At 39.9% G+C, this 12,841-nt stretch overlaps 1 protein-coding gene across 1 annotated transcript in view; it reads left to right on the forward strand.

Annotated features, from left to right (window-relative positions):
* Nucleotides 1–211: 211 nt before the first annotated feature.
* LOC122790835 (glutamate receptor ionotropic, NMDA 1-like) overlaps nt 212–12,841 on the forward strand; it is a 61,416-nt gene continuing 48,786 nt past the window's right edge. The window contains exon 1 of the mRNA XM_044058474.1: nt 212–322. Coding sequence (XP_043914409.1) covers nt 232–322 — 91 coding nt within the window. The 5' untranslated portion in view covers nt 212–231. The remainder of the gene's footprint in view (nt 323–12,841) is intronic.

Here is a 12,841-nt window from a genome sequence, read left to right on the forward strand (position 1 = left end):
GAACACAAATAAAGATTGCCTAGATTATTAATTTTGTTTATCCATCAAAAACAAAACACGGTTTATAATAACATTTCAGAATATAAAATAATTTAAAAAATACTTTAAAACATCTCAAGAAGTGCATTCTTGTAGAAGGACAAGTGATATTTTCACCAAACAGCTTAGATTTTTTAATAAAATTATGACACATTTCCTCTGTTTTATTTCAGCTCGCATGAGAATGGTTTCATGGAAGATCTGGATAAAACCTGGGTGAGATATCAGGAGTGTGATTCCCGCAGCAATGCTCCAGCTACACTGACCTTTGAGAACATGGCAGGTTTGTAGAAAATTTCATCATCTATGACAAATATAATTCACTTTTTTCTTTCTGTTAACAAATTAAAAAAAAATTGGAACAAACAACAGAACAGTCACTAAGTTAGTCAAGCACAGAGGTATTTACTTTGTTGAATGGTGTACTTCTGTGTTCATGGCATCCTGAATTAGTGATCAGAAAGGGTGGCACTTATAATGGATAGCTGTACTGAATGTAGCTTTGTTTCATAGGCTTGCTACAGTGCACCGATATGATCCTATGCAGATGGTTTCGACTGCATGTGGCATACCCAAGAGCCATCAGTGATGGCTGTGCTGTCATGCACCCTCATTTCATGTTATGCAGCAATGAGATTCATCACCATGTATTGTATTGTGTAAGAGATGTTATGCAGCAATGAGCATCATCACTATGTATTTTACTGTGCAAGCGATGTCATGCAGCAATGAGTATCATCACCATGTATTGTATAAGCGATGTTATGCAGCAATTAGTATCATCACCATGTATTGTATAAGCAATGTTATGCAGCAATGAGTATCATCACCATGTAGAGTATAAGCAATGAGTATCATCACCATTTATTGTATTGTGTAAGCAATGTTATGCAGCAATGAGAATCATCACCGTGTATTGTATTGTGCAAGCGATGTTATGAAGCAGTGAGGATCATCACCATGTATTGTATTGTGCAAGCAATGTTATGCAGCAATGAGTATCATCACCATTTATTCTATTGTGCAAGCGATGTTATGCAGCAATGAGTATCTATCACCATGTAGTCCATAAGCGATGTTATGTAGCAATGAGTATCATCACCATTTATTATATTGTGTAAGCAATGTTATACAGCAATGAGTATCATCACCATGTATTGTATTGTCTAAGTGATGTTATGCAGCAATGAGGTTCATCGCCAGGTATTGTATTGTGCAAGCTGATGGTACTTTTTCAGGTTTCTCACCCTTTTCTCCACTGTAGTGTGATCATGGAGTTAGTATATGTAATGTGGGGGGGGGGGCTTGTTCCCTGCAAAATAATATATATTTTTTTCTATTTTACACTTTCTGTAAACAGTGAGCTGAAAAAAAGGTATTTTTGATAGTTCCATAGGTAAACTGTGAGGGGCAACCATAAGACCTTGGCAAATTAATGAAAATATTGGCAGCAACATATGAAACATTAACATTAACTACAAACTCTTTGCTTCATATGATAACAGAAAAGGATTGGAGTTATATACCTTGACATATAACTTTAGTTACTCTAGAGTAAGTATGGATAGCATATATACTTTGTGTTTGTTAGCAGAAATGTTAAAAAAGGCATGTCCATCTCCTATTTTCTTATTCCTCTGTTCACCACCAGTTTTTTTATCTGTTGATTCCAGATTCTTTTTATTCTGTTGGTTAAAGGACGAAAGGATAAAATATGTACATCATCTTCAAGTGTTTTCCTACAGATAAAAGTCTGATATATATGCTAAATAATCCATAATGTTTCCTCAAGAGATCCTCAGGGAATCCTAGGCTTGCCTTACAGAAGCCTTGAGACCATTTTATCTGGCAGTTCACTCAGAGGATTAAATCTCTTGAGCTGTTAATAAGCTGCTTCAAGTAGTATCAAGTAAAAGGTTTAATTTCTTCCACCTCCATCCGTGTACTTTGTGACCCATACGCGCCGATAGCCACTGAAAAAAAATAAGCATTTGTTTTTAGTGGCTTTACCCTATAAACAAATTTTAAAAAATTACTGAAATGTTTCCTACAGTGTTATTCCAGATTAGCCTGTCTGGATTTTTCTTGCAGTTTCTACTAAAGGGTATATATGTGCATCCTTTTTATCCTTTGGTTTGGATGTTAGTTGGGGTATTTTGCAGGCACCTTAATCTTTATGGGCATCAGCAGGGTTTAAAACTGTGTGTTTCTTAAGTACAGCCAAACTATTCACTTATGCTGTGCTGATGAGGTCAATAAAAAGGCCAAAACATGCATGTCCACAGTTAGTGGAGTTTGACTTTATTGTCCTCAATGTAACTATAAAGACTTAAAAAGAAATAAAGTCATGGACATTCAGAAGCCAGGTAGATGAAACACGATGTCCTTAAGGGGCCATTTGCATGTATCCCACAGGCAGGAGGTTTAAGGTATTACACAGTAGTAACTAGGTTGGCTGAGTTTTTTCTTGTAGTTGGTACTAGCAACTGATATAGAATGTCTTCAGTGTCCTTACATACTGTAAGAGGTCATCTTTGAACTTAACAGAATGTTCCTATCACCTCTTACCACTACTTTAACTAGCTCTCCCTACAATCTTAGTTATGTTCTCTCTTGCCCTGCTTAAAATATCTTCCCACTGTGCTTTTTTTTTTTTTTTTAAGTCTGTTATGCATCTGTTAAGTCCACTAACTCAGGTTCGCTTTTTTCAGCATTTTACCTTGAGATGGAAGATGTAAGTTCTTCCCTCAGAAGCACTACCAATGAATCATCTTCTCCATCAACGGATTTCTTAAAAATATAATGGGCGGCACAGTGGTGCAGTGGTTAACATCGTCACCTCACAGCAAGAGGTTCTCTGGTTCGATTCTTGGCTGGGGTGCCTTCTGTGTGGAGTTTGCATGTTCTCCCTGTGTTCGCGTGGGTTTCCTCCGGGTACTCCGGTTTCCTCCCACATTCCAAAGACATGCATCTGGAGCATTTCTCCCCGGGCCTCCGCTGAAAACAGGCTCTGTGGAACCTAGTCGGACATTCCCGGTCAACAAATGTTAAATAAATAAATAAATAAATAATTTTTACTTATTTCTTGTCTTATAGATATCTATTGCGAGAAGCTTGTATTTACTTAATTGTCCTGTTTATTACGAGCAAAATTAGGCTCAAAACAATATTTTCTCTTGTTTGGCTCTTTTAGTACTTATTTTGTTCCAAGTGTTATCACGTAAGCAAACTACACTAATGTCTGACTCAGTTTCTCTATTTTTGAATGATGCTGGTTTACTGGGAAAGTCAGACTGGGTAGTTATATCTGTTTTTAGCAAAGGCCAGTGGGGAGAAACACTTCACAAATAAAATAGAAAACACTTCTACATACATACATGGTATGTAGAATAATACACACATATCATCATTAAAACATGTTTGTGTCTTTCGGCTTTTCCCGGTTAGGGGTCGCCACAGCGAAACTCCGGTCTGCTAATGATTGGCAGTAGATTTTTATGTGCTGGCTTGCTGGGCCTAACGCACAACCTTCTACGAAGGAACGCCCATTCACGCATGTCGCCACACAGAAGACGCTCTGAGAATCGAACGGGCAACGTCTAACTGGGAGGCGACAACGATACCGCAGCATCACCACCGCATCATCATTAAAACATGATAAATATAATATGTAGCATCGAAATGTGTTGACATGTTATAAGCCATTGAATTTACCCTACAAACACCCCTTGTAAGATCTTTGTGCAGACTTTTGTGTTGAACTAGTTTTACTTCAGTTTATATTATTTCACCTTCAGTTCCTATACTGGCATATGTTACAGTTGTAGGTTTGTGTTGTTATTGCATGCTTTTGATAGCACACATGATCACTTTTACTATCAAAACACATCCATATTGTCACCTCTTTTGTATCATGCCAACTCCCCTCTCCTGGTTTTGATTCTAGACCTCTCTGTCACAGGCTAACTGTCCACCTCAGTCGTATACTGGATTCTTCCACTTCCATATTTTCCATTGTACTTGAAAATGGAGAAAATATTTTCCTAATATTACATCATGATACAAAATATGGAATACAGTAACTAGACTTAACAGCTTTCTTAGAACTGTTTAGCTTCAAAGTGAAGGGTAATATTCTTTTCTATTGCAATGAATAAATATTACCACCACTTTCTGGCTCTTGCTACTCATTCTTACACACCAGGTTACCCTTAAAAAGGGAAACAATGTTTCTAAAATCTAGCAGAGCATGAACCTCCATATATTCTAAAAATATGATACATTTCAATAGCTTAGTTGTGGTACAACTGTATACAGAGCAGACCCAATTATTCTAGCTGGAGGCTTCTCATACTGCATAAGAAAAATCTTTTAAGAAAGCATTTCAGTTTTCACATTTTTGCTATTAGTGTTTTTTTTTTTTCAGTACCAGCCATATAGATCATAGCAATCTGACCTCTCTCACCTTTTAAGACAAATTAATACATTACTTACGGCTTCTCTTTTCACAAAATGTTATACATTTCTTATGCAATTTTAGGTTGAAGATCAGTTTTAAGCATAGTATAATCTTCTTCTCTTCTTCTTCTTCTTTCGGCTGCTCCCGTCAGGGGTCACCACAGCAGATCAACTGTTTCCATTTCTTCCTGTCCACTGCATCTTGCTCTGTCACACCAACCACCTGCATGTCCTCTCTCACCACATCCATAAACCTTATCTTAGGCCTTCCTCTTTTCCTGTTACCTGGCAGCTTCATCCTTAGCATCTTTTTCCCAATATACTCTGCATCCCTCCTCAGCACATGTCCAAACCAACATAATCTTGCCTCTCTGGCTTTGTCTCCAAACCTTCCAACCTGGGCTGACCCTCTAATATACTTATTCCTAATCCTGTCCATCCTCGTCACACCCAGTGCAAATCTTAACATCTTCAACTCCGCCACATCAAGCTCTGAATCCTGCCTTTTTGTCAACGCCACTGTCTCCAACCCATATAAAACATACCTGGTCTCACTACCCTCTTGTAGACCTTCCCCTTTCACTCTTACTGGTACTCGTCTGTCACAAATCACTCCTGACACTCTTCCACACTCACCATTACTCTGAACTGTTGATTCCAAGTATTTAAACTCATCCACCTTCACCACCTCTACTCCCTGCATCCTCACCATTCCTCTATCCTCCCTCTCATTCACACACATATATTCTGTCTTAGTCCTGCTGACCTTCATTTCTCTTCTCTCTAGAGCATAACTCCACCTCTCCAGGGTCTCCTCCACCTGTTCCCTACTCTCACTACAAATCACAATGTCATCTGCAAACATAAACATAGTATAATGCTTATCTGTAAATTATACAAACATCCATAGCTTATCAGAGTCCTTGGGATCACTTTGCCCCCTTGACTGCGAATTGAACCCAAGACCCCATATTCCATGCTGTGGTCATACTAAACCATTAAGAAATCACTACACAGGTACTTGGTTTCTCCACAGAGGCAGCTGTTCCAGTGGGCCTGGGTAAGTTCACAGGCAAGAATCAGTGTTTTCTTTTTCACAGTGAGTTGTTACATTTCTTTTGCAAGTTTTTGTTTAGAAGCTGAGAAATCAGTTTTAAATATTGCATAAAATTTACAAATAAGCCCTATACAAAATCCCATAGCTCATCAGAGTTCTTGGGATCACTTTGCCCCTAGTCTGGGGATTGAACCCAGGACCCCATATTTCATGGAGTGGACATTACCACTACACCATCAAGAAGTCACTAGATAGGTACTACACCATCAAGAAGTCACTAGATAGGTACCTGGTTTCTCCACAAGAGCAGTTGTTGCAGTGGGCCTGGGTTCATCACAGACAAATATCAGTGTTTTCCCTTTTCAGTGAGTTAATACAGTACACCAAGTTAAAACTTTGTTCTGCACTGGATTCTTGTCTGTTCAAAATCACTATCTGGGTGGTTTCCAAGTTGAAGGTATAAATAGCTGCTCTTGGGTGAAACTAGGTACCTAACTGCCCAGTCACGCCATGTTGGACTAATGGCAGTAAAACATCATGAAATGCAGGGACCCCTGGGTTCACTTCCAAGACAAAGGTCAGCATTTTCCTTTCTCTGTGAGCTGCTAATATAGTACTAGGTTAATCATTTCTTCAGCATTGGATGTTTGTTCAAAATCACCATCATGGTAGTTTTTTCACTAAAAAGAGAAATCTGATCTTTAAGAAATAGTCACTACTTTTTTTCTGATCTTTAAGGAACAGTCACTACTTTTTGGTCTAGTGTCATTAACAACCATGCAGGATTTCCTAGATTCAATTCCCAAACAATGGTCAGCATTTTTCTTTTTTGGTGAATTAAGATAATGCTAGGTTAATTGCTTGTTCTGCATTGGCAGATTTAATAAAAAAACTCACTGGGGGAGAAAATGATTGTAACCAAGGAAATAATTATTTTGAGTATGGCTACAAGATCTGAATTGCCTAGACATAGCAAGGCTTTGCTGAGTTTAATATTACTGGCTACCGGGGAAAAAAAAAAACTTTGCTAAAAATGGAAAATAAAATCTAAACCAACTGTAACTGAAGTATTGAAAATTGTAAAGCTGATAATAGAACTGGGGTTGGGATATTTAGGAAAAAAGGAAGTTGCAAATTACAGATAAATAAATTGCACATGCACCAGAATTGTTCTTCCCAAAACCTGACACTATCTCATCCCTGCATTATCTTCTACTCTGCTATAACTGTTCATTTTATTTACCTATAACTGCAGGAATGTTCCTAACTACTATATGTGCTTACCTATATTTTAATCCAAAGACTTGATTAAGTATCAATTATTCAGACTATTACTGCAACATGACTAAACCGACTATCCTAACTCTATCTTGTTCTGTTATTATAATACAAATCTCTGTATCCTTTCATGTTGTAAGCTAATTACCAGGATTCTGCCTTGCTCACTCTATGCACCACCACAGCTCATGTAAAACAAATATCTTCGCTTACTAATCTAAGAATTGAATTTATAGAACTCGGTTTTGCACTGTATAGCTTTATAGTGAAATGTACAAATATGTGTTCTGTATGTATGTATTCATTGTTACTTGGATTATGGAGCTTTTCTCCCCGGGCTTCAACTGAAAATGGGCTCATTATGGCCCAGTGGACTATCGTGGTAAGCAAATGCAAATAAATAAATAAATGTTTACAGTGATTTTTTTTCTGTAACTGTATGTGTACCCATGTTCAAAATGTTTGAAACCAAGATTTTTTTATTATCAAAGAGTAGATATGCCTTTTTCTTATGTTGCTGGAACTAGCTACCCAATGGTTTCTACAAATGTCATCCCTTCACACTGATGAGACAAAAAATGCAGTTGTCACCCATTGGAAGCATTACATCAATTACTGTGTACCCATCCATTACCTCTTCTCTCATTTTTGCACATGGGGTATGGGTATCACTAACAGTAACAATCACCTAGAGCCAAATTTGTATTGTCCTGACTAAAATTTTGCCTTCTGTTGCAACTGAAAATTTTAGACCAGAAAGTGAAAACAATGCTTGATCAGTCTAATTTATTTTCATACCCATAGGTGGTTTGTTTATTTATTTATTTATGTTTTTACTTAATTTCTGCCTGTGTCTTAATGAGTGGGTCTATATTCTGACTCTAGTTAGGAAAAATATATTAGCGTCCAATATGCAGTAAAAGTTATACTATTCTTATTTTAAAAATAACCATGCAAATCGAGTTCCAGATTTTATCTTTTATTAAAATACCTTTCCTACTTTTATCAGTTATCCTGTGTCTGCTATGGCCAACAATTTTTGATCCAACTCTCAGACTACAGATGTTTTATGTTGATTTTCGCAGTTAGGATAAATGTGTTTTTAGGCAAGCTAATGTAGAACAATCAGATAGGGTTTGTTAAAGGGAGACTTACATGGAATGTTAAAGAATAAATGTCACTGAAAAGTACAGTTTTGTACCTACCATAAATGTAGATGTTCGAGGATCCACATTGCTGCAGTCCTTACTATTGGGTAGTCCGCTGTCCAGTCGGCCCGAATACCAGAGTATATGGCTGACGTCGGTCAGGGTGCATTAGACTGACGTCAGTACGTCAGGGTACTAATGCGCATGACCGACGTCATATCCTCAGTCTTTTCTTGCCCCAGATGTCAGAAGACCCTAAAAAGACAAGGCCCAAAATACCTGCACCAAAAATATGTACAATATATACAAAAATATATACAAAAATATCAGCATATAACCTCACCTACACAACCACCCCTAAACACAGAGGGGAAGGAGGGAGGGTAAATTGGACTGCAGCAATGTGGATCCTCGAACATCTACATTTATGGTAGGTACAAAACTGTACTATGTTCTTCGTTCCACATTGCTGCAGTCCTTACTATTGGGTAGAATCCCAAAGCAGAGGTAAGGGAGGCTGGCAAATCATAAAGAAGTAGGAGCTGACAACATGCCTTGCAAAACAGCTGTGGCAAAACCAGCCCTAGACTTAGAGTAGATAGGAAGGTGATAATGCTTAGAGAAAGTATGCACTGAACTCCAAGTAGCTGCCTCCAAAATATCCTTAGTTGCCACCCCCTTAGAAATGCTGTTGAAGTGGCAGTAGCCCTAGTGGAATGAGGCCTAATCCCAGCTGGAATCTCCTTGCCATGATGGGAATAACAAAATGCAATGCAAAACCCAATCCACCTAGAAATAGTTTGTTTTGACACAGGCTTGCCCTGAACTCAAAGCAAAAGAAACAAACAACTGCTGAGACAGCCTAAAATCCTTAGTCCTGCTTAAATAATAACGCAATTGCCTGTGTACATCTAAAGTGTGCAAAATCTTTTCCCCTTTATTTTGGGGGTCTGCATAAAAAGTAGGCAAATGAATAGTTTGGTTTAAAGCCACACTAGAAACCACCTTAGGCATAAAGGAAGGATTAGTACGTAATGATACCCTATCCTTATGGAAAATCAAAAGGGCTCTACTGCCATAAGGGCCTGCAACTCAGACACCCTTCTTGCAGAAGTAATAGCCAACAGAAAAGCAGTCTTCCATGACAAGTATTTCAATTCAGCAGTAGCCGCAGGCTCAAAAGGTTGTAGAGTAAGTTTTTCCAACACAAAATTGAGATCCCAAGCAGGAGTAGGAGCTCTACGTGGGGGTCTTATATTCTTTGCCCCTCTAAGAAACTGCTTGAACAAAGGATGCGAAAACAATGGTGGGTCACAATCATAGTGAGCTGAAATTGCTGCAGCATGAATCTTAATGGAAGAGAAGGACAAACCTTTGTCCAATAACTCAGTAAGATATTGAAGAGCCACACTCAAATTAGGCTCAGAAATCTCCAAATTCTTTGCTGTACTCCAAAATAAAAATCTCTTCCATTTTTCTGCGTACACTTTCCTTGTACTAGGTCTTCTAGCTTCCATAATCACATTTAAAACTTGTTGAGGAAGTTGAGACCTGCTGTGTTTCAACACAGAATATGCCAGGCTGTTAGATGAAGAGAGTGAAGCTTGACATTGAGCAGATGACCGTCCTTCTGAGATAACAGATGAGGAATCAAAGGTAAAGGCCATGGAGGCTTCCTTACCAGACTCCTTAGTAGTGGGTACCAGTGTTGCCGAGGCCAATCTGGAGCTATCAAAATCATCCTTGGCTTGTCTTGTCTGACTTTTAATAGCACCTTTGGAAGAAGAGGCAGAGGTGGAAAGGCATACACATGAAGGTTTTTCCAACTGAAAGACAGAGCATCCACTTTCCAAGCTGTGTGATGAAACCCCTTTGTGCAAAACTTTGGCAGCTGGTGGTTTAGTGGAGAAGCGAACAGATCTATGTCTGGAGTTCCCATGACACTGTCAATTTCTGAAATACATGAAGATCCAGTTTCCACTCGTGGGGATCCATGATTTGTCTGCTTAACACATCTGCTAAGGAGTTCTGTGCTCCGGCAGAAACCTTGCCTGAAGAGTTAGTTGCAAGCTTAGCGCAGTCTCCCATAAAATCATTGCTTGCCTGCATAGAGGATAAGAATGTGTTCCCCTTGCTTGTTGATGTACCACATGACAGTTGTGTTGTCTGTTAGAATCAACACCTGCCCTGGAAGAAGTAACTCCTTGAAAGCCATTAATGCAAACTGGACTGCTAACATCTCCTTCATGTTGATATGTAGATGCTGTAGTCTGGCAGGCCACTTGTCTTGTATCCACTTTCCATTTAGATGAGCTCCCAAGCAATGTCCGAGGCATCTGTCGTTAAAATCTGACTCGCCTCTGGCCGGGTCACAGAGAGTCCCTTGTTTAGGTGACATTCCTGAGCCCACCACAAAAATTCTTTTTGAAGGCAAGGTATTATTTGAATGACAGTGTCCAAATCCTGGCAGTGCTGTGTCCATACATTTTTGAGATACCATTGTAGCTTCCTCATATGCAGTTTGGCATTGGGAAGCACCAGAATACAAGATGCCATGAACCCTAATGCTTGAAGGACTGTCCTTGCAGTCAGCACGGACTGATGAGATAGTTGATGGAAGTAAAGTGATAGACTCTTTTGTTTGTCCGGCGTTAAAAAGGCCATCTGGGCTGCTGTATTCAGTCTCACACCCAGAAAGCACATGTCTTGAGAGGGTACTAGACTGGACTTTATTTCGTTCACAGAATACCCTAGGCATCTTAGCACTGCTATAACATATTCCAGATGCTGTAGAAGGTCTTCCTTTTCTTGAGCCAGAATCAGGCAGTCGTCCAAGTAAGGATAGATTTGAATTCCTTTTAGCCTGAAGTAAGCTATCACTGGAGCCAGAACCTTTGTGAATACTCTGGGCGCAGTAGATAAGCCAAAGGGCAATGCAGAGAACTGATAATGAGAATTTCCAGCTCGAAAACGCAGATACTTCCTGCAACTTAGTCTTATAGGCACATGAAGGTAAGCTTCCTTGAGATCTAAAGTTACCATCCAGTGATCTTTGCCCAGCAGAGGTAAAAGCTGTTGTAACGTCAACATTTTGAACTTGGGAATGTCCAGATAAGTGTTGAGGATAGATAAATCCAAAATTGGTCTCCACGTGTTCCCCTTCTTTGGTACTAGGAACAGGCGAGAATAAAATCCTAGGCCCCTTTCTGATACAGGGACTGGCTGAATGGCCCCTATTTGGAGTAACAGAGAAATTTGCTTGTGAGCCTCTTTCCTTTGTGGAGGAGGAACATCTGGCATGCCTTTGAAAGGGGCAATGTATGGAAATAAAACCTGTAACCGTGGTGAATGATATCCAACACCCATCTGTCTTGAGTAATTAAATCACAATTTCCTTTGAAAAGAGACAGTCTTCCTCCCAAAGGAGCTGCCAGACGAGAATCTACTGGCAGCTGAAAAGGCAGGTCATTGGGTCTGTTTACGAAAGGACTGACCCCTGCCCTCACCAGAAGTCTGAGCAGGTGAACTCCCTGTTCTAGGCCTAAAAGAACCTTGAGCTCTGCCCCTACCACGTCTAGACCTACCCCTAGACTGGGAATCATAAGCAGGATATGTCCATCCCTTAGTAGGCCAATTTCTACTAAACTGGTGGCTGCACCTGCAAAAATCTTTAACAGTTTGCATAGACTTAGCTTTGTCCTCCATTTTCTTTAAAACTGCTTCCACAGGCGAACCAAACAACACATCAGACTGTAAAGGAGCATCCAAAATCCTTGTCTTAACATGCTCAGCTAAATTCTGATCCCTCAACCAGGCATGCCTGCGAAGAACAGAACTAGTGGCAGCCACCCTCGAGGAGGCCTGTACAGCATCAAAACCACATTGCAAAGAATGCTTACCCACTTGTTCAGACACATGAACTAAATCCAGCAACTCTTTACACTCAATACCTTCCGCCAAAGCATCCACCTTAGATTTCAGTTGTGAAAGGAGATAATTTTGATATTTAAGCATGTGAAACTGACAATTCAACGCCCTCATGGCTAAAGTGGAAGAAGTATACACTTTCTTTCCCCATCTATCCAAAGCCCTTGCCTCTTTATCAGTGGGAACAGGGTTTTTAACCACAGAGGCCTTAACACCTTTAGGTCCCTGAGAAACAGTTTCGGGTCTGCCCTAGGACTCTTAAAAGATACTTATGAGCTTCAGGCACCCTATAGTACCTATCAGGTTTAACAGGAGCAGGAGGCAAAGAATCAGGGTTCAGGAAGCCTCTGCAAAAACATCTTCCACCACATTCAACACAGGAGGTATAGCTAAGGGCCTATGCTGGGGCAAAAACAAGAATTCCCTAAGCCTTTTCCTGGAATCAGAGTAATCCTGGCCTTCCCATTTAAAGTGCTCCCTCATGGAATGCAGAGTCTCTGAAAATGAGAAATCCTCAGGAGGAGAAGCTGTAGGAGTGGAATCATCCACATCAGAATCAGAATAAGGAGGATACTCCTGCACATCTTCCGCAGAAGACTCAGAAGCCTCTGAACACTGTTCAAAACTATCAAACTCGGTTCCACCCTAGGCCTCTTATCAGGAGGGGGCATAGAACCTCTAATCATAGTAATCAAATCTTCTGCCATTTTAAGCATATGTTTCTTAGGCACAGAACCTGAAATGCTAGGCGAAGCCCCCACTGAAGCTGAACTTGGCCTACCTCTCAAAGAAGTTTTGGCAAAAGAAGGAGAGGCTCTAACTACCTTGGGAAGAGAGGGAAGAACAGTTACCTGAGAAGCCCCTCAGCCTGGCCTACCTCCTGAGAAGGCACATCCTGTAACAGTAAAGTCTCTGCCTGAGACTCCAAAGAAAC

The sequence above is a fragment of the Protopterus annectens genome, chromosome 16.part0 (assembly GCF_019279795.1).
Source record: "Protopterus annectens isolate FY-2018-M chromosome 16.part0, PAN1.0, whole genome shotgun sequence".
In the NCBI taxonomy this organism is placed as follows: domain Eukaryota; kingdom Metazoa; phylum Chordata; order Ceratodontiformes; family Protopteridae; genus Protopterus; species Protopterus annectens.